The 22,875-nt window shown below is 46.1% G+C and overlaps 1 protein-coding gene across 4 annotated transcripts in view; it reads right to left on the bottom strand.

The window, feature by feature from the left end:
* RGS19 (regulator of G protein signaling 19) overlaps positions 1-22,875 on the bottom strand; it is a 66,056-nt gene that overhangs the window by 10,445 nt on the left and 32,736 nt on the right. For 2 of the 4 annotated variants that reach the window (XM_072996715.2, XM_020814398.3), the window contains exons 2-3: positions 9,104-9,250; positions 3,738-3,877 (exon numbers count right to left, since the gene is read on the bottom strand). In XM_072996715.2, the coding sequence (XP_072852816.1) occupies positions 3,738-3,877; positions 9,104-9,133 (170 nt within the window). In that variant the 5' untranslated portion in view covers positions 9,134-9,250. Of the gene's footprint in view, positions 1-3,737; positions 3,878-9,092; positions 9,251-11,431; positions 11,456-22,875 lie in introns of those variants that run through there. The other 2 variants (XM_078391992.1, XM_020814403.3) reach the window with 2 other exon arrangements.

Here is a 22,875-nt window from a genome sequence, read left to right on the forward strand (position 1 = left end):
CACCGTGGGGGAATCAAACTCCCAGCCTCTCGCTCAGCAATAACTTTCTCAAATTCTGTGTGGATCTGCTTTTTGATGAATCAGCCCCCTTTTAATCAATCAATCAACCAATCAATCAATCGTCATTACACCCATTCATGATTTCCACTCTTCGTCCAAATGGAAAACACATGTTTTCAGATACTTTCATCTGAAGTTTTGTCTGAGCTGAGGCCAAATCCTTCATTTCCCCTTATTCCCTCCCCAACCCCCAGTTCTGATCAAACCTTCTAAGAGGGGTCTTTAGTTAAGGCCACCACTTCTCCAGAAAGCCTTCTGCTCGCCACGTAAACATTTGCTGCTCATTGTTCTGCAGCACCATAAAAGTCCACCTAGTCGCACTTGTCTACTTGTCCAGCTGTTTCCAGAGGTTACAGAATCTGGATGTTTGAACACACTGGCCGGGAATCCATCACTGTCTCCACCCAGTCATCACCAACTCTGAAGCAAGATTCTTTGCTGGTGTGGTGCCTCTACTCATGAGCGTGATCCCAGTCTCTGTACAAACAGGACTTCAGACTTGGCAATAATTATGAGAAGACAGATACACTCAAACCACTCGCTATGAGGAACCTCGTGGTTAAAACGCAGTACTGCAGTAGAAACTCTGCTCATGAACTGAGTTCTATCCCAGGCTCATGGTTGACTCAGCATTCCATCCTTCTGAAGTCGGTAAGTTGAGTACCCAGCTTGCTGGGGGGGGGGGGAATATCTAGCCTGCATAATTAAATTATATACACCCAGAGAGTGCTTTAAGCACTATGGGGCAGTATAGAAGCAACCTATGCTGCTTTATAACAGGCGTGAGGAGTGTCCAGGACTGGGTGTTTTGGACTACAACTCCCATAAACCCTCACTACTGGCCATGTACCTGGACTTCTGGGGACTGGAAGACAAGAACACATGCAGGGCCACAGGGTGGCAGCCTGCTTTAAAAGTTAGCGGTGCTTTGCTCCCGAAAAAGGAATGTGAGAAAGGCAAAAATAGGTAAGGCTATCAGGTGCAAACTAAGGTAGAAAACGCTGCTTTTTTCACAGAAAAGATCACAGGGAAATAATCCAGTGGAGAAGAACATCCTAGATCTAACACTGAGAAACAAGAATCCTGAACCCAAACAAAACTGAATACACAGAGCCTTCAAAAGCCTCCACATGCCCAGAAAGCACAAATACGACACCATCTGCTCAAGATGGTGTTTATACTTTCTTCGTCAGAGAGTCCCCCCCGAGGATCCTCCAGTTATAAACAAGCAGAAGCATACGGACAGCACAGCTGAGCATCAGGCCACAAAAGAAAAAAGGCATCTCCTCAAGTCTATGCAATGATGCATCAGGCCGGACCAACTGTTCATTCAGTTCTTTTAAAAACCCTCTGGTTAATTTATGTATTTAATAAATAAATAAATACTGTGTTTCTGTATCCATGATTCAAAACACCCATTAATATGGTGCTTCTGTATCCCTGATTCAAGACATCAAACTTTCCATAGCAAAGGGAAGCATGGATGTTGCGGACATCAATGGCACCAGTCGAGATGGTCTACAGCAGTGGTCCCCAATCATTTTTGCTTCCACGGACCAGTTTAGCATGTGGGTGAGCCATCTGTGCATGTGTGGGAGGGGCCATGGGTGTGTGGGAGGGGCCGTGTGTGAGTAGGAGGGCCGTGTGTGAGTGGGAGGGGCATGGGTACATGGGAGGGGCTATGCATGCATGGGAGGTCAGTGTGTGTGGGAGGGGCCATGGGTAGATGGGAGGGGCTGTGCATGTGTGGGAGGGCCATGTGAGTGGGAGGAGCATGGGTACATGGGAGGGGCTATGCATGCATGGGAGGGCCGTGTGCGAGTGGGAGGGGCCATGGGTTCATGGGAGGGGCTGTGCCTGTGTGGGAGGGCCATGTGAGTGGGAGGGGCATGTGTAGATGGGAGGGGCTGTGCATGTGTGGATGGGCCATGTGAGTGGGAGGGGCCATGGGTTCATGGAGGGGCTGTGCATGTGTGGGAGAGCCATGTGAGTGGGAGGGGCATGGGTAGATGGGAGGGGCTGTGCATGTGTGGATGGGCCATGTGAGTGGGAGGGGCCATGGGTTCATGGAGGGGCTGTGCATGTGTGGGAGGGCCATGTGAGTGGGAGGAGCCGTATGTGCATGGGAGGGACAGGAGATTTGTCTCTGGCCCATTCCTGGCAAGACAGGAGACCCTCTTGTGCTTGCAAACATTCACAAAGAGACACCAAGCAAGGGGCCGGGGGGGGGGATTTCCAGAACCCGACTCCTTCTTTCAACCACTTCTCACCAAAACACAAAGCTATTGTCGGGGCTGTTTTTCAACGAGACTTTTTAAAAAAACCTACAAGTCCCACCCAGCTAGCAGTCTGGATAGGCCTCACTTCCTGTTTGAAAAGGAAACAGCTTTGCTGGGAAGCTTCCTTTTCAAACAGGAAGTTAGGCCTATCCAAGGCAGGAAGCCTGTCAGGAGAGGGCCTACTCTCCAGGTGAGCACAATTTAATGACCGTAAGGTCTGCAGCCTGCAGAGGGACTCCCAGAAAGCGGGATGATGGGATGTGGAGTAAAAAAAAAATCCATAATGTACATTCACATCTTTTTACTCTCTCTCTCTCTCTCTCTGGTTTTGTCATTATTTCTAGGAGAAGATTTCTAGGCCCACAGGGCGAGGCCATAGCTCAGTGACACAGAATCGGCTCTGCCTGTCAAAGACTGCAAGTCCGATCCCAAGTATTTCTGCAGGGTAGACGTCTTTGCCTGAAACCTGAGCAGCTGCCACCAGTCTACCAGTCTACTACCGATAATGCTGGGTTAAGTTAGACCAAGCATCTAACCCAGGATTAAGGCCATTTCCGATCTTCTAGTGCTAGTGTGTTGTAGTACAAACAAAACGTTCTCATCTCTATAAGCCAGAGGAAGGGAAGCTCCCCAGGGACAGGGGGCCCTTTTAGAGCCCCAGCGCCTGCGAAGTGGTTGCAATGGCCCCTCTGAACAGAAAACGTAACAGCAATAAAACAAAACTGGGAGGACGGGAAGAGAAGATGTGGCGGCTCATCGCCTTGTTCAAAAGAGAAATCACCAAATATCCCCCCCCCTTTTTTTTCATGCAAGAAATTGTTTAGGGGTTCCGGAGGTCTGAAAAAGGGGCTCAGAATGGATGTGAAAGGAGATGAGAGTGCATGCGTTTATGATCCTGCCTTGTTAAAACAGATGCTAAGCCTTCCACGTTTTCACCCCCATTTTGATGCTCACTACAAAGGGTCTTATTTACATGCACACTTTTGAAAAAAAGATCCTTCTATTTCCATGTTCCTTTGGCATGCACGTGCATGCCCGTCAATTTTGGAGCCCTTGTGGCGCAGTGGTTAAAGGGCAGCTCCCAACCTGAGTTCGATCCCAGCGGGCTCTGGCAGCTGGCTTGAGACCGACTCTGCCTTTCATCCTCTCGAGGTCGGTAAATCGAGGGACCCATCTTGCTGGTCAGGAGGGGCGAAGTGTAGCCTTGCATAATGAAATGGGAAACCACCCAGAGAGGGGGTTCAAGCCCTATGGGGCGATCTATAAGCAGCACGCTTTGCTTGGGCTTTCGTTTGGCAGATTCATGTTCGCGAGGACATTTGGTAAATGCTGAATTTGTCCGCTGCAGCGAGAAATACACTTTCCCTTCTCAAACCCCGTCGCGGCCGCCCGGCCTACCATGAGCAACTGCAGCAACAGCACCAGCATAAGCAGCAGGGGTTGGCCCGTCGGTGGTTGCTGGCCCGTCGCAGTGCAGTCGGAGACGTCTCATGCTGGGACATCGGAAGCGGTCTCTCCGGGTATTCTGGCTCTGGGTACTAGAAAGGAGAGAAACAGAAGGGTAAGTAACACAGTTCCGCCCCCCCTGGATCCCTGCTAGGAGGTAATACTTCTAAAAGGTTACCCTCTTCACAACTCTGGGTGCAATTTGTATTTCTAGATCTAGATCATGTTTCTTCTGCACCAGAAGCATCACAATACAATTAACAAACAGATCAGTTTTCACCCAATAACAGACCACACCCGAACCATTTGGGGCAGCTACTACCCATGGTACATGTTGAGGGGCACCGAGAACACCGACATGAGGTGTATGTGTTTGCGCCTTGCCTGTTCACCTCCACATTCACAACGGACTGTGAGGATGCAAAAGCCCTCTTCTCTTAGATCCACCAATGCCTATTAAGTGAATAAAACAATAAAAATAATCGTGAACTGTCAAGGTGAATTCTGACTTCTGACAAACCTTTTCAAGGTTTTCTAGGTACAGGGGAGAGTAACTCAGAAGTCGTTTACCCTTCCCTTCTTCAGGGCGTGCCTTTCTTACCCAAACAGTACTACACATACAGCGGGACCTAGGTTTACGAAAGCCTCGGTTTACATAATTTTCGGTTTAACGAGCCAAAATCCCTAGAAAATAATGCCCCGGTTTATGTTTCTTTTCTCCTCCCCCCGATCTATGAAAGGGTTTCCGCAGGATGCATTGCGCCTGGGGGTTTCTAGCGCGGCCCCCGTTCCTAGCGCAATCTGTGTTACTGGTTTAACGAAATTTCCCCAGAAGATGCATGAATTTCGTAAACCGAGGTATGCCTCTACCTGGGAATAGACAGGCACAGTTTCAGCTTCCGTGTGCCACCTCAGCCGTACGTCTCTGAGGGTGGATTGTCTGCCCTTTCAACTAATATTTTTGCAGCGCCAGCTTTCTTCTCTCAGGTCTGAGAAGCGACTGAGCTATTCTACACATCTTTTTAAAGACGTATTCTTCACTGACCGCTCTTTGGTCTTCCGAGAGGGTAGCTGTTTTTCTGGTTGCCACAGAAGAACAACAAAGGGTCTCGAAGCACCTTAAAGATTAATGAACAGATTCTGACCGGTGTTCATTTTTGTGAACTGTAGCCTACTTGTATCAGATGAGCTGGTTACCATCTATGGGACAGAGCTTTTGATATTTTAACGACCAGGAGGATCCGACTGGAAATTTACCCATGCAAAATGTGAAATTGTGTAAGCAATGTCAGTGCATTGCCGGTAATTACAAAGGAGCTGGTTGCATTCCTGGGAGCGTGACTCGACATGCAATAGGCACCCAACGGAGAACATGATTGGTATCTCATTAATACTGTACATTTGTGACAATTTTGCCACTATGATAGAGGATTTCACCACCACGCACAAACTCATCACCGTATTGCTCCTGCTTGTTATCAATAGCCTGGGATTAATTTAGCCACCATCATTATCATTGTTTGTTTGATTCTACAGGCTGCCTTTCTCCCAACAAAGGGGCCCAGGGAGGCTCACAATATTAAAAACGAATAGAATTAAAAATATAATAAGCTAAACATTTAAAAAAACAACTCTATGCCCAATTAACATACAATTAATTAAAGCAAGTAAATATTTAAAAACTATCTTAACTTGAGTTCAGAGACTCAATCATGATTATGAAAAACCCTGCCTGAAAAGTTGGGACTTTGTGGAAGGATAAAAGGGCTAGCGTGATCTCCCGAGGGAAAGATGGGTCTTCTTCACCTGTCGGTGGAAGGATAAATGGAAGGTGGATCAGCTTGATCTCCCGAGGGATAGCGTTCCATAGCTTGGGAGCTGCCACAGAGAAGGCCCTCACCTGTGTCCCCATCAGCTGTGCAATGGGACAAAGAAAAAGGTTTCCTCTGATGATCTTAAATGCCAAGAAGGCTCATATGGGGAGATAAGGTCCTTCACGCAGCCTGGACCCAAGCTGTATGGGGCTTTATAGGTCATGAACAATGCTTCTTGGGAAAGGGAACTGAATATCAACAGGGGGCTTGAAGGTCATTGCCAGGCGTGCAATGTCACATTTTCAGCACCTTGTGACCAGGAAACTGTTTGTTAAAAATAAGAGTATCTTCCAACAGCAGTCCCATGTATAAATGGATAAATATTTGCTATGCAGTCCCACTCTTGAATCTGAAGAAGTGGACTTGTCCACGAAAGCTCGCATTAAAATATACAGCAGTTAAGTCTTTAAGGTGACACAACATTTCTGTCTTCTTTATTGTGTATTTTTCTCTCTTTTTTTTCTTTTCCGCCAAATATGCTAACAAGGCTACCTCTTCTAAAAATACATGAATGGCTAACAGGATTCTGACCTTGTATGTTTCTTTACAAAGGCAATCAATCCATGCTGGAAATACCTACTGGAAGTGGGTTTATGTCCAAGCACACACACTCGTTCATTTATTCAAAATACAAATAAAAAAAAAATCAGGAATACGTCAAATGTGAAAAAGCAACACTTTGCCTGCAGGAGGATTGCAGCATTCTAGTACTTCTCAACAGAGCAGGAAAAAAGGTGCTGGTTCTGGCGCCTTGGACCGCTGGATAATAAGAATCTAGACAGATCAAACACTTACCTAGGCATGGCATCACTTGAAATAATTTTCATTGGAAGGAAGATTAAAACGGACTACCACAGCATGAAGCCAGACCATCTAGTTATTGCAAATTTGCAAACATGAAATACGTAAATAACAAGACTAACGTGCAGAAAATGGCCAATGCTTGTGTGGAAACAGATGGACAGAAGAGTGCATGCCAAAAAAAAAAAAAAAAAAAAAAAAAAAAAAAAAAAAACAAAAAAAACAGAAAACTTCAGACTGTATGTATTTCAGCCCCTGAAACGTCCTCATTAGCCTCAAATTTTCACTCTCAGCAATTTTGTTCTTTCCAGCCTTTGAAAGCTGTTGTTATCTACATAAACAGAGCCTTTAATCTTCCCTAAACACACTGAGCTCACTGGAAGGACAGGTCCTGAAGCTGAGGCTCCAGTACTTTGGCCACCTCATGAGAAGAGAAGACTCCCTGGAAAAGATCCTGATGTTGGGAAAGAGTGAAGGCAAGAGGAGAAGGGGACGACAGAGGACGAGATGGATGGACAGGGTCATCGAAGCTACCAACATGAATTTGACCCAACTCCGGGAGGCAATGGAAGACGGGAGGGCCTGGCGTGCTCTGGTCCATGGGGTCACAAAGAGTTGGACAAGACTAAACAACAAAACAAACTGAGATTCCTTAGTCCGATTTGCTCCCGTCTTCTCTGCCCTTCTTCCTTGTCCTTTTTTCAAACTTTTTGTAACTGTAGAGCTCTGTCTGAAAATGTGGTGTTCCGAGCCGCTTAGGGTACAATCCCACGGGCGTTTAGCCTGCTGTGTGTCTAGTGCAGGTACGGGGTGGTTTACTCCCTTTTCATGGTGATTGCATGATGTAATTGCTGGAGTGAATAAGTCCATCTCCAGGGCATTCCTATCTACAGCTTTCTGGGTCTGTGGTCAAGGGCTTTGACTTTCTGGGTCTGGGTAGGACGGCTCTGTTTTGGTTCCATTTCCAGTGTGTGATCACCAAAGTCCTCATTGAATTTCCCAGTGCTTAAGAAGACAGCCCATTCACAGCATTGGCAAATTAAATCCTTCTTCTGCTCCTTGAAGGGGCAGAGGATGTTAATTTTTTAAAGACTGCATAAGGGCAGTTTAGAAAAAAAAGAATTTAAAATTAAAAACTTCCTCCTAGAAGCAAGAGGAAACAGGAGAGGGAAACAAGGTTTTCTCTTCTTTTTCTTTTTGTGAGAAGCAGGGGAGATCTTTTCCTTTTCGTGACTTGTTTCAAAAATCAAGTCAAGAACCTGCCTGCACAGATTTGGCTGCCAGCAGGTTCTCGGCCCTATCTTTAAGGCAAGTCACATAAAGAAAAAAATCTCCCCTCCTCCCCATTTCCTCCTGTTTCTGGGAGGAACTTTTAAACTTTTTTTAAAGTGATGTAGTGCATTTGCACTGCCCTGATACAGTGGAGCAGAGGAAGTGTCTACATTTTTAAATACTGAGAAGCAGCTAGCTTGCTTCTTAAGCTACAGTGGTGCCTCGCTTAAAGAGCGCACCGTTTAACGACGAATCCGCATAGCGATGTCGCTTTTGTGATCGCAAAAGTGATCGCATTGCGATGTTTAGATAGGCAAAAACTCGCATTGTGATGATCAGTAAGCATTTCGCTTACCGATCTTCGCATTGCGATGTTTTTACAACAGCTGATCGGCGGTTCCAAAATGGCCGCCGCATGCCCACAATGGCCGCTGCAAGTGTTTTTGTGCCCTGCCCTCGCTTACCGAGGGCACGAAAATGGCGGCACTATGGAGGAACTTCACTGAACTGTTGAGTTTGGGCCCCATAGGAACGCATTAAACTAAGTTTAATGCGTTCCTATGGGGTTTTTCGATCCGTTTAGCGATGTTTTTGCATAGCGACGATTAATCCGGAACGGATTAACGTCGCTATGCGGGGCACCACTGTACTTTACAATATGGCAAATGGACAACAGAAGGAACTGCACCAAAGAGGGCTGCTTGAAGTGCATATGTCATTTGGAGAGAAGGATCACATCAAATGGCATCCTAGTGACCCTATGTAGCCCACTCTAGCCCACTCCAAAGATAGTCATGTAGAGAAGCTCTTAAAATAGTCCAGTGTAAGAACAAGAAATGGAAACTCCAGGGAGGTGCCTGTCTCTTCCACACTCTCTGCCTTATAACCTTCTATGGGGATTGCAAGATTTTGTACACGGAAGTTCCCAAATTTAGCCCCAATCATTTCCACAAAGCGCCAGGAAAGAAACCTGATGACAACTAAGCCAGTCCACTGCTGCTGGTCAGAGCTGGCAATATTAGCTTAACCGAGGGGCTGACTTCATGTATTGGCTCCTTATCCACACTATTGTGGAAAGGAAAGCAACACATGCTGCTTCTTGGCTCACCACGTTCGCCTCTTTTTCAAGCCATATCCCTTCTTCTCCTCCTGTCTTGGGAGAGGGGTAAAAAAACCCACAACTGCTGGAAGACAAACTCTTTCAAACCCTTCCATTTAAATCAACCAGAGACTCCACTTTCACATTAAGACAATATCGCTAGCAAAAGATGCCGATTCTGGAATTTCTGGAAACGGCAGTTCAGAAAACAAGAGCCAAATATTCGACACACACCCCACCCGCTGGTCCCCATATCCCTACCATCACTTCACCTGTTTCCCCACTTCATAAACGGTCGGCATGGACAGATCTGTTCTGCCGTTCTGGCCCACGGTGGCTGTCTTCTCCGGCCACAGGCTGGCCACTCCTCCTGTTGACACCTGCCCTGCCTAGGGCACCTGCAGCTCAAGGAATGGCACCTGTGGGAAGAGAAAGGGAACGCTTCTTAGTCTCATCACAAGCCCCTAGTCTATGACATCCCACTAGGACCTTTTATTTTCACACTTTTTCCAGAAATCCATGGTGGATTACAATCTGAAACATCACAACATCTTCTCATGCGTTGAGCTGTATGCGAACACCTTGCTTGTTTACATGTAACAATGGCATCCTCTTGTTCCATGAAATGCCTGCTTGAGAAAAATACGTGAACATCTGCTGGAAAAATCGTGACCGTGCACAGATGGATCTGTCAACCACAATGAACTAGTTTATTTAGAACATGGGGCACCGTTTCTCTCACGGAAAAGAATGTACTCCCCAAACACCTGATCCGGTCTAATTCTGGATGCTAAGCAACATCGTGCCTGGTGGATTCCTGGATGAGGATGGATTCCTGGATGGATTCCAGGTAGAGACAGGAAGGAAAACTCATCCTGAGATCCTGGAATACCACCGCCAATGGGAGATTTAACTGCTGTCTGTATCCCTGTGTTCTTTTCTGCAGAAGTTGGGTGTCTTCAATAAAATGTTGCGTCATCACTGACTAGGCTTTCACCTACTCCAGATTTTTCTTTTTCCCTCTCATTCTATTTCTATTTTTTAAAATTATTTTATTTTGTACATACAAAACAACAAAGTAAAACAACAAAAACGACAAAAACAACACATCCATACTACATATATAGATCCGATAATTTGTTGTTGTGTAGGTCATCTAATACTATCAACAGGTTCTTTTAAGCGCTATTTTTTCTTCCCCTCTTATTCTATTTGGACTTCTCCCATCTCATTTGGATCTGGATTTGTTTGGTTTCTTTTTTCCCCCCTAGGTGGACTGCAGACACTTGCGCCCACACTTAACTACAATGAACAAATGGGAGACTGAGACTAAAGATGCATAAAAATGGTAGCAATGCAGATTTTACTCATTAATCATTGATGCTGGCACCGATATAGACCAAACAAGAAGCAGAAGTTCTAAAACCTTGCTCCTGAAGAAGACCACTGCCGAAATGCATTGAGCCTGAGCTTTTTTAGGTTAAGAATAAAATCTGCATTGCTACCATTTTTATACATCTTGAGACTCAGTCTCCCATTTGTGAATGTACCAGTTCCCTCTGCTTTGTTTAACTATAATGAAGCCACTGAAGATTGACATCCACTTAGAATCACAAAATAACTAAGTTGGAAGGGGCCTATAAGACCACTGAGTCCAACCCCCTGCTCATTGCAGGAAGCAAAGTCAAAGCAGATCTGACAAATGTTCAGCTTTCTTTGGAGTGCCTCCAGTGTTGGAGCGCTCACCACCTGCCGAGGCCATTGGTTCCGCTGTCGTACTGCTCGAACAGTTGAGAAGTTTTTCCTGACATTCAGCTTAAATCTGGACTCCTGTAACTTGAGCCCATTATTATGCATCCTACATTCTCGGATGATTGAGAACAGATCCTTCAAAGCATTCCAGAACAGCTTCGTTGTGTGAACTAGAGGATGAAACATGGGCAGAAAAAAGATGGATGTGTCTACCCAATTTATCTTCCTGTAATTTCTTCCTCCCTCCCGCTTCTTGGTCTGTCCTCCACATTCCATTCAGCCTGCCTGTTGCCCCACCATCTTTCTCAGCCTGCAAACATGCTGTGCTATTAACTTCCCACCAGGTTGCTTTTGAGAGGACGCCCTCCTCAAAGAGTTTCTTTTCTTTAAAGTTTCAGACACCTTTACAAATCTGAAGTCATCCTAAGTCAGCTGAGACCTCCCTCATCTGCAAGGTGTGCATGTGGGTGGTTCTAGGAAGCATTTCTAGGAATGCACCAGGAAGCCCATGAGTGGGATCCCATGATCTACCAACTTTCTTCCCGTCTTTGAAGCTACAGACATGGATGGAAAACTGCTTAGTAATGGTTCAGGGATCTGAGTTTGGGAAGGTCACTGTTCTGGATCACAATGCCGAGAGATTTCCAGAGTCTGATGCTCAGGGACGCTAGAAGGTGCACGACACTCAACTATATGCCTCCTTTCTGCCCAAATCCAAGGAAACAGTTCCACTTCTAAATGGGTGTCTAGTGCTAGCAACTGAGGGTAAACAATCCAAAACTTAATCCAGACAAGACCAGACATGTTCCTGGTCAGCCAAAATACAGATCAAAGAAGAGAGATTCAACCTGAGCTGGATGGAGTCACCTTGCCCTTGAAAACAGAGGCCTCCAACTTGAGAGTATTCTTGGGTTTCCCTCTGAGCCCGAATGCCTGGGTTTCAGTGGTGGCTAGGAAAACATCTGCATGTCTAAAACCGGTGTGCTACCTGCCATCTGGAGAGTTTGGACTTGCACATGGAGATGCATGCCTCAGTTATATCACATCTGGATTACTGAAACACAGTCTCAAATGGGGTTGACTTTGGAACCTCCAGTGGGTCCAAATTATTGCAGCAAGGTTGATGGCTAGAGAATTGAACAGCCTCACCGGCTACCAGTTTACACACTTCAAAGGGTTGTTTGTGACCTGTGAAAGATGCTACAACCTGGATCCAACCCACATTTCAACAAATGAGCCTGTTCAGGTCTTAAGATCTTTACGATAGTCTTTCTCTGAAGAGGCAGATCTGTCAAAGGATGTGACAGAAGGTCTATTCAGCCACGGTTCCCAAGTTTGGGAATGCCCGCTTAGACAAGAGACCAGAAGACTAGTCCATTCCTTGCTTTCCTTTAGGTAGCAGGTGTTACATACAGCACTGATGTTACCTGTCTGTCATGGGTTTGGAGGGAAAGTTCCATCCTATGGGGAGTGGAAGGCGGGACATCAGGAGGAGGGGCTGTACTGTATATAAATGTGATGCCTGTGTGGTGAAGGGAGATGCTGAGAGACACTGGGTTGTGACGAAGCAGCAGCTGGGAAGAAGAAGCTGTTGTGGGAGTCTGTGTGTCAGACAGGGTACTACTGTGTGTCAGAGTACCAACCTGATAGGTTCAGGTGTCTGTTGGTTAGCCAGAACTGATAGGTTCAGGGTCTGTGCTTCAAGTTAAGGGTTCTGTGTGAACCAAACTGTATGCTTGCATGAGTGAGAATAAGCCACGTTACTTTATCCTATTCACCTGATTGTTTATTTTTCCCTGTGTGTATTTAAAATAAACCTTATTCTTTTTATTGGTTAAAAATCCATCCCTGGTCTGTGTGACTTCTTAAAGGGAATGGTTGGTGGCAGCTTAGTGTAACTGTGTGACATATCCCAGTAGGTCTGGGTTTGTCACATTGATTGGTGTCCAGCGGGTGGGATACGACTGGTCCAGTTGTCCAGTGGTCCAGCAAAGCCTTGGCAGGTGTGCCCAGAGCAAGGGGGGTCTAGTCAGGGACAGTCTGAGGCGCGTAGGTAATCTTCTAGGTGTACCTCACGGGGAGGTGCGCTAGTAGAAGAACGTGCCAACTGGGGAGACTTAGATTAAGGTGCTCTGAGGCAGCCTAGTTTTGGCGGGAAAAAGCTGAGGCAAAACTGCGTAGCAACAGCGAGCTAGCTTGCCAGCTGAGAGGCCCAGCAGAGGGGGGTAGGCTCTGACTCGATACTGTTGCAAGTAGTGCTGAAGAACAGCAGCAATCTCTATAGGATAGCTGGTTCTGAGGCAAGCAGGAAAAAAAAAGTGGTCGTTTTATTTTGAGGCTTGACTTTTTAAAGCAGCCTGTTCTGAGGGGGGGTATGCCCTTGACTCGAAGCCAAGTAGCAGACATGAGTGAAGTGAAAGACCCCCAGATTGACCAAGGTTCTGAGGATGAATTTGGCTCAGTGCAGGGTGACAGCACAGGAGAGCAGGACCCAGAACTCAGAAAAATACTCCTAGCCCAACAGCATGAACTGAGGGTGAGGGAAATGGAGGAAAGATTAGAGAGAGAAAGAAGGGAGGAAAGGGAGAAACAAAGGCAATTTGAACTAGAGAGAGAGAGAGAGAAAATTGCTCTGGAAAAAGAAAGAATGGTGTTTGAATTAAGAAAACTGGAACTAATGAACCAGAACAATAATAATAATAGGGATTCTGAGGGAGGCCAACTGTCTAAGGCTGACCTGAAGAAATTCCCTGTGTACCACAAGGGAGATTGTCCTGAGGTGTTCTTTTCCTTAGTGGAAAGAGCGTTTGTGGACTTCTCAGTGAGGGAAACTGAGAAGATGACCATCATGCGGTCTTTAATCAGTGGTAGCCTGGCTGAGGTTTATGCCGAGATGCCTGAGGAATTGATGAAAGATTTTGCAGAGTTTAAAAAACTGGTGTTTGCAAGACATGGGATAAATGCAGAGCAGCTGAGACAAAGGTTCAGGTCCCTCACTAAAAAACCAGAACAAACTTTTACCCAAGTGGGGGCCCAATTGGTGAGGCTGCTTGAGAAATGGCTATCGCAGGAGGGAATAGAGACCTATGAGCAGCTTAAAGACTTGATAGCCCTGGAACAGTTCTATTCAGTCCTGCAGGGGGAATTGAAATTCCAGGTGAGGGAAAGGAAACCGAAATCTGTGGCAGCAGCCGCAGAGATCGCAGATTTTATCTCCCAAATAAGAAAGCCCTTGGGAGAGGGGAAATCTGTAGGTAAACCCAAAGAAACCTACAGCAAGTACTCTCAGGGACCAGGGAAAAGCCAGCAAGGGGGAGGGGCCCATGGTGAAGGGAAGCCCTCAGACATGAAACAAAGACCTCAGATTTTGGAGGGAAAACCAAAACAAGATGAGAGAGAATCAAAATATACCAGAAAATGTTATTTCTGTCAGGGAAAGGGTCATCTAATCTCAGAGTGTGAGAAATTAAAGCAGCTAAAAGGAATGGTGCCTCAGAATTCTAGTGGGACCAAGCCAAAAGCTGTGTTCTGTGTCCAGAAAGAGCAAGGCTCAATGTCACAGAGGGAGCCTGTTGCCATGGCTACTCAGTCTGGGACAGCTGCCTCTGCTGATCAGGCTGGGGAAAATGGTCCTCTTATGGAGGTAAAGCGCTGCTTGCTGATAAAAACAGATTCTCAGTTGTTTGAGACAGCAGGGGTGGACGTAGGAATACTTGACCGTCAGTATAGGGGGCTGCGGGACACTTGTTCCCAGGTAACCCTGTGCCATCCAGATATCATCCCTAGGGAGTTTATAATCCCAAATGAGAGCATGAAGGTGGCAGGGATTGAGGGGCAGGTAATCTCTCTGCCAGTAGCAGAGGTACCTGTCAACTTTCAAGGCTGGAGGGGAGATTGGCGGATAGCGATTTCATCGACTCTGCCAGCAGCCGTGCTCGTGGGAAATGACCTGGCTGAACATGTGAAACGGGTGCTAGTGATTACACGCTCACAAGCCACCACAGGGACAGTTCAGGGGGGTAATGATGAGCCAGAGACGGAAGCAGAGGGGAGTTCAGAAGCTGTGGTGGAAACCTTAACCACAGACAGCAGATTTGGACAGGAGCAGAAGGCAGACGCCACTCTCCAAAAGTGTTTTGAACAGGTGACTGACGCGCAACTAACACCTGAAACCCCAGTGAGATTTCTGGAGAAAAAGGGGATTTTATATAGAGAAACCCTGAGGAATATCTCAAAAGGGGGAGATGGGATCAGAAGTCAGCTGGTGGTACCTGAAAAGTGTCGCCCCATGATCTTACAAAGGGGTCACTCTGACATGTTTGCTGCACACTTAGGGGTGAAAGAGCCCCTTGATTTGATCAAACAAAATTGGGAGCAGATCACCCAGGATGACCCACAAGACGTTGTGACTTACATAGACACCTTGATGAATGACCTAAGGAGAAATCTAGAGCTGGCAGCAGAAAACCTGCAAGCTCAGAAGGTCAGACAGAAAACATGGTATGACCACAAAGCTAGAGAGAGACACTTTGACCCAGGGGAGGAAGTGCTTTGGCTTAGGCCCTGCAGAGAGAATAAACTGCAGCTCAAATGGGCAGGACCATATAGGGTCATTTCCAAGATGTCAGACCTGAACTACCTAATAGAGCAGGAGGAGAACCAAGCAAGGAGGGTGGTTCATGTGAATGCCCTAAAACCCTACTACAGAGGGGAACAGAGGGTTTTATTCGCGATAAAAGCAGCTGAGAGTGAGGAAGCGGAATTACCCTTCTGGGAGGGTAGAGGGGAAGTAAAATACAACCCAGAGGAGGTAAAGATCAGTCCTGCACTCACCCAAGACCAGCAGCAAGAACTAAAAATGCTGCTTAGTAAATATCAACAGGTGTTTTCCAACAAGCCGGGGATAGTGAAGGGAGTGATGCATCGGATCCACACAGGGGATGCACCCCCGCAGGCAGTATCCCCATACCGAGTAACGGGACCCTATAGGGACAAGGTGCGGAAGGAGCTGGACGAAATGCTGAGGGAGAACATAATCGTCCCCTCTTCTAGTCCTTGGTCCTCTCCGATAGTCCTTGTGGACAAGCCTGATGGGAGCATTAGGTTTTGTGTTGATTACAGGAAATTAAACCGTGTAACCACTCCTGATGCCTACCCAATGCCCAGGCTAGACAACCTGATTGAAACCATAGGGGGTTGTCGGTTCATCTCATCATTGGACCTGGTAAAGGGATATTGGCAATTAAGAATTGATCCCAGGGATCAAGAAAAGACTGCCTTTTGCAGCCCTTTTGGTCTCTATGAGTTTCGAGTCCTGAGCTTTGGTCTCAGAAATGCACCAGCCACATTCCAAAGGCTGATGGACCAGACCTTGGCAGGGCTCAGTGACTTTACAGTGGCCTACATTGACGACATAGGGATCTTCAGTAATACCTGGGAAGATCACCTGATACACCTGGAGTTAGTGCTGCAGAGGTTAAGTGCAGCAGGGCTAACGGTAAAGGCCAACAAGTGTCAGCTGGGTAGCCCAGAAATAAAATACTTGGGTCACATGGTAGGGGGAGGAATGATAAAACCCCTGGAGGCCAAAATAGAAGCTGTTCGTGATTGGCCTAGACCCCACACCAAGAAAAAGGTCAAATCATTTCTTGGGTTGGTGGGCTACTACAGAAAGTTCATCCCGAGGTTTAGCGAGATTGCGGCTCCGCTGACCGATCTGACGAGGAAGACGGCTGATGACCGCATCCCGTGGACCAGCGACTGTGAGGAGGCGTTCCAGAGGTTGAAGGAGGCGTTAATCAACTATCCTGTCCTGCGTGCTCCAGACTTCGACCGGGAGTTCATCATCTACACCGATGCGTCTAACAGCGGGGTAGGAGCAGTTCTGTGCCAGGAGGATGAGAATGGTGACCAGCATCCAGTATCCTACCTGAGTAGGAAACTCCAAAAAGGTGAGAGACATTTGGCAACCGTGGAGAAGGAGTGTTTGGCCATAGTCTACGCGATCCAGAAGGCCAAGCCTTACATCTGGGGAAGACATTTTATTCTGTGTACTGACCATTCACCATTGCAATGGTTAAAGACAATGAAAACCCACAATAGCAAACTTATGAGGTGGGCTTTAAACCTACAGGACTATGACTTTGAAGTGAAGGTGGTCAGAGGGTCAGTGAACTGTGTTGCTGACGCCTTATCAAGAAGACCTGAAGAATGAAGACGGCGAAAGAACATGGACTATGTGTATATATTGATGACAAAAAGTAAAATGTACCTGGTTTAGAATTTGGTTTGTATGAATAAAGGTAAATGGATGTATTGTATATGGTAAATGTTTAAATGCCTATTTGCTATGGTTAACTTAGAATGTAAGTATGTGTAAGTATAATATGGTATGTATAAATGTTGTTGTATGTTTTATTCAGGTTGTTTTTTTGGTGAAAAGCACCTTAGCTTTCCCCCTACAAAACAACTTATAAAGAGGGGAGGTGTTACATACAGCACTGATGTTACCTGTCTGTCATGGGTTTGGAGGGAAAGTTCCATCCTATGGGGAGTGGAAGGCGGGACATCAGGAGGAGGGGCTGTACTGTATATAAATGTGATGCCTGTGTGGTGAAGGGAGATGCTGAGAGACACTGGGTTGTGACGAAGCAGCAGCTGGGAAGAAGAAGCTGTTGTGGGAGTCTGTGTGTCAGACAGGGTACTACTGTGTGTCAGAGTACCAACCTGATAGGTTCAGGTGTCTGTTGGTTAGCCAGAACTGATAGGTTCAGGGTCTGTGCTTCAAGTTAAGGGTTCTGTGTGAACCAAACTGTATGCTTGCATGAGTGAGAATAAGCCACGTTACTTTATCCTATTCACCTGATTGTTTATTTTTCCCTGTGTGTATTTAAAATAAACCTTATTCTTTTTATTGGTTAAAAATCCATCCCTGGTCTGTGTGACTTCTTAAAGGGAATGGTTGGTGGCAGCTTAGTGTAACTGTGTGACATATCCCAGTAGGTCTGGGTTTGTCACAGCAGGGAGGACCTTTTTAAAGGTAGGCTTTTAAGAACAGGATCAAGCCACCGGGTTTCACTGCATGACGCTGTGTGTTCTTGCTGCTTTTCATGTGTGGGTGTTCTTAAATCAACAGTTTTTAAAATACGGTTGTATGCAGAATGGTTAATGTTGTAACAGCTAATTGTGTTTTTAAATTGTGATTTAGGTTGTACTTTAAAAAAAAATCATTTTGTGAGTTACCCCGGGTGCCTCTATCAGAAGAAAGGTGGCACAAATAAAATATACTATAAATAGAGAAATGGCACAAATAAAATATACTATAAATAGTAACAAGCAGAAGCCACATGGAAGTCAAGAATTTGCGGGCTCACGAACTGGCTGCCAATTAAAGAGATGTTTTATTTATTTTAAAGACGCCCCTGAAGCCTTGTGTTCTCTTTCCTAGCCACATAAAAGCTACAGTTCCAGATATACATTCGTTGAGCCTGATCTATTCTACAGGGTTCCCGTGAGAATAAAATGTACTCGTTGGAGAGAAGACAACAACATATAAATAAGACTAATAAATAAATAATGAAATGAATCAGCACATCTTTTCTGTAGGCCTGAAGACAACTTGGGAAAATCACATTTTGGCATACGAATTCCAGAATCCCCCAGCCTGCAGGTCCACAGGAAACTAACATTTAAAACAGCTACTTTGTCAAGCATGCAAGGCCAAAAACTATGCTCTCTCTAGATGCTCTCCAATTCAATTCGGCCACTCTGCTGGAAATGCCAGGAGATGCTTCACTCATTCTGTACGTAGGGTTTTTCTGAAATTAGCACCTAACTACACAACATGGGAATGAGACTAATACACATTTGCAAACATTTGCTTCACTCACAAGAGCCAGATCCGTCTGAAGGTCTTTCTAAAGAAGTGGTGGGAAGCCTGTGGCTTTCCACAGTTGGAATCCAACTCACATCAACAAAGGACAATGTTCAGGAATAATGACAACTGTAGTCACCCATTGGCAGGGTCATAGAATGATAGAATCGAGTTGGAAGGACCATTGTGCCCAACCCCCTGCTCAAGACAGGAATCCAAATCAAATCAGTTCTCACAGATGGTTGTCCCATTTTTCTCTTGAATGCCTCCAGCATTGAAGCGCTCACCACCTCCCTAGGGAACTGCTGCCGTTATCGTACTGCTCTAACAGTTAAGAAGCTTTTCCTGATACAGTGGTGCCTCGCTTAACGATTGCCTCGCTTAATGAGGAAATCGCTTGACGATTAGGTTTTTGCGATTACAAAAGCGATTGCAAAATGATGGTTTAAATGGGAAAAATCCGCTTCACGACAATCGGTTCCCTGCCTCGGGAACCAATTTTCGCATTACGACGATCTAAAAACAGCTGATTGCTGGGTTTCAAAATGGCCGCCGGGTGTACAAAATGGACCCCACTCTTTTCTAGGACGGATTTCTCGCTTTACAGGCAGCGAAAATGGCCGCCCCTATGGAGGATCTTTGCTGGACGGTGAGTTTTCAGCCCATTGGAACGCATTGAAAGGTTTTCAATGCGTTTCAATGGACTTTTTTATTTCGCTTAATGAGGATTTCGTTCTACAGAGATTTCGCTGGAACAGATTATCCTTGTTAAGTGAGGCACCACTGTATTCTGGTTCATCTGGGTCACAGGCTCACTATACTTCCTATAAAGTGTGGAGGTCATGGCAATCCAGTGTCTCCTGCCTGGGCATGCACAGAAAGGTTGGAAATGTTTGCTCTAGCTTAGTACTGTCTTCTTCAATGGAGATTCTTCCCGGGCTCTCTCCAGCTCTCCTAGCCTTACTTCACTGAATCACGTTCCAAACTGTAAATATTCAACTTTTAGTCCCAAGGGACACAGACGTTGTGACACCGAGTTATAAAACTTTTGGTAGAAAAGTCTTGTGGTGGCCCATTCCCCAACACACCTGGCACGTGGGTGTGTGTCAATGAATCTCTCCCTGGTAGCATCTCTATGTAAAGCTAAGGAAGAAGCATTGGAGAGCTTCTTTCAGTCAGTGTCAACACAGTGGTTCCCAACCTTGGGTCCCTAGACGTTCTTGGACTTCAACTCCCAGAAGCCTTCGCCACCAGCGGTGCTGTCAAGAGCTTCTGGGAATTGCAGTCCAAGAATGTATGGGAATCCAAGGTTGGGAAACCACCAATCTGGATGGATCAAGGGTCTGAGTAAGTATAGCGCAGCTCGCTCTTTTCCCATAACTACTGTTATGAGGTTTGCTATCAAATTGCTTTCACTGTGGATTTATTTGGCATCAACACCCGGCCAAAGTACCGTATTTTTCGCACCATAAGACGCACTTTCCCCCCACAAAACAGGGGGGTGGAAAGTCTGTGCGTCTTATGGAGCGAAGAAAACAGATTATATTTTCCTATTTTCTTCTCCTAAAAATTGGTGCGTCTTATGGAAAGGTGCGTCTTATGGAGCAACTCACATCTGAATGGAAAATTACTCAGAAGCCGTTACTGCTAATCTCGGATTTTAATTTTGCTGCTGCTGGACTACAACCTCTTCCTTTCATGCAAACTACTTCTCAGCACTTCATGACACACAGCCCAGCATCCCCGGGGCCGGGGTCTAGACTCTCTCCCTGGCTTTTGTTGTACCTGAAATATGAGCTGCTTCTTCCCAACACCCCTCCAGTAACCTCAGAGGTGTGGGGCACATCCTATGAGAATTGAAAATGAAACTGACCCTGATTTACATCTTTGGAAGCATTCTCTCGGACTCTAGAGTGAAGCCTTCTAGCTCTGCAGTTCAAAGATTACAATTATTGATGGGGCAAATATAAAAACACATCAGGATATTCGTTCAATATCCCTGATTTGTCAGATATTTGTTGCTTCGTATTCTTGAGATCCAGAGACCCCCAATGAATACAAAGCAATGAATATAACACTTTTACATTTGTCCATTCGTTCCCTATCTGCTTATGCCACCGCGGATCAGCTGTTCCTAAGCAGAGAGGGATTTTCCCTTCGGGCGGCTTGCTAAAGCCTAACCAAAGGGAATCCCACCCCCGGGGCTGGGGAGTGGCTTGGTTTCTCTTCTTATGCCTGCGCGGTGTAAAAGAGGAGGGAAGGAAACCCCCAGCCACTGCGGGATCACTTTGATCCCAGCTTTCTCCCCTCTTGCTAAATCCAGTGCGGGGCTGAGCAAGTGGAGGGGTAAAGGAATTGAAGGGCTGCATGATCGCTTGTTTTCCCCCTCCTTTTGCTAAGCCCTGAGGCATAGCAAGAGGAGGGAAAGGAAGAAGAAGAAGAAGAAGAAGAAGAAGAAGAAGAAGAAGAAGAAGAAGAAGAAGAAGAAGAAGAAGAAGAAGAAAAGACCTGATGAACGACGAATAGATTCATTGTTCCTCGGGTCACAATTCATGGCAGTTCCTCCCCATCTCTAATTATAACTCCCCCCCCAACAAATCACACACTGGCCCATATCCATAATACAGATTACAGTGGTGCCTCGCTTGACGATGTTAATTCATCCCAGTGAAATCACTGTAGAGCGAAAACATCGTCAAACGTAACCAAAAAAACCCCCATTGAAATGCATTGAAAACCCATTCAATGCGTTCCAATGGGCTGAAAAACGCATAGTCCAACGAAGATCCTCCATACGGTGGCCATTTTTGGTGCCTGTATAGCGAGGAATCTGTCCTAGAAAACAGCGGGGGCCCATTTTGAAAGCCGGTGGCCATTTTGAAACCCAACAATCAGCTGTTTGCTGATCGTCGTAAAGAGAAAAATCCGTTCCCGAAACAGGGAACCGATCAACGTGGAGCGAAATTCCCCCATTCAAAACATCGTTTTTGTGATCACAAAAGCGATTGCAAAAATGTCGACGGAATGCGGATTCGTCGTAGAGCGGGGTAATCGTCCAGCAGGGCACGACTGTATTAATAATCGTGTGCTGACAAGTCAAGTCTGACTTATAGCAACCCTTTTCATGGTTTTCCCGGTAGAGGATGCTCAGAAGTGGTTTCCCATTCTTTTCTTCTGGTGGCACCTTGGGACAGCTGGCCCAAGGCCACCCAGGCTGGCTCCTCTCATAGGAGGCACAGTGGGGAATCAAACTCCCAACCTCAGACTCTGTAGAAAGATACCTAAACCACTGGGGTATTCAGTCAGCGATGCAGACGATGACACCCGTTTTCATTTTGTGTCATCTTCCAAGGGGGCATCAAGGATTACTCACACCCTTCCACATTCATCTCTTTAACAACAAGAATTAGAACTTGGAACTCGATTAGAAAGGAAAGCTGAGGTTCTCTCAGACTAGGATGCACAGGATACAGTTGGGTGACAGTCATGCGTTCGTAGCACCAAAGCCCAAAACGTTCTGCATGCTAAAGGCGTTGGGTCAATCTGCGGTATTTTCAATGGACAGCCTTGGGAGACCTTGGCCAACCACGGGCAACACTGCACAGGGCAGAATGGACCCCTGTCGCTTGCGTCTTGGTGTAGCCCTTCAAAATAATGTTCTCTCAACAACAACACTGCCGAGCGTTAGAGCTAAGAGAGGCAAGCTGTGAAGCAATATCCAGTTCACTTCCCTATCATGGTGAGGATGTTGTCAGTCCCAGAGAATACACGCCCCTCTCTACTTATTTTTTACACTCGTGTTTATTATTGTAGATTCCAAGTTTGCAGCTTGTTCCTTGCTTAGAAGGGCATCTTGTCTTCTGCGTGTGGCATCAGTGTTATATCTAGAATACATGCCTTTTGTACTACCTGTGTTCAGGAACACACACACACACACCGATATCTCTTAAAGTATGAGAGAGAGAGAGAGAGACACACACACACAGAAGTAGTGCAGTATCTTGCATACAAGCCTTCAAGGCTACCAACAGTTGCGCCAGCAGCTGGCACCAACAGTAGCAACTTCAAGGCACCGAAAAGCCACAATACCGGCACCCTTCAAGGATAGCTGCCCACTTCTCTGCCAGCAACTGCTGCCGTTTCCTGCAAACTCAAGCTCTTCCTGTACATTTAACCGATGTCTGGCAAATAATGATAGTGGTCCGGTTTCAAAAGGCTGTCGAACAAGATTATACGCTATTCAAGCACTTTGAATATGCTGGGGATAAGAAAGATTAAAAACGATACGAGCTAAGACACAAAAGATGGCTCAGTTGTGACAGATACACTTCCGCTTGGTCTCTAGACAAACAGGATGTTAAAATCCCCCACTTGAAACACCTCGTGTGAAATCTTATCTGCTTGACGCATCGGTTTCGG

This window comes from Pogona vitticeps, chromosome 4, assembly GCF_051106095.1.
Source record: "Pogona vitticeps strain Pit_001003342236 chromosome 4, PviZW2.1, whole genome shotgun sequence".
Classification (NCBI taxonomy): Eukaryota; Metazoa; Chordata; class Lepidosauria; order Squamata; family Agamidae; genus Pogona; species Pogona vitticeps.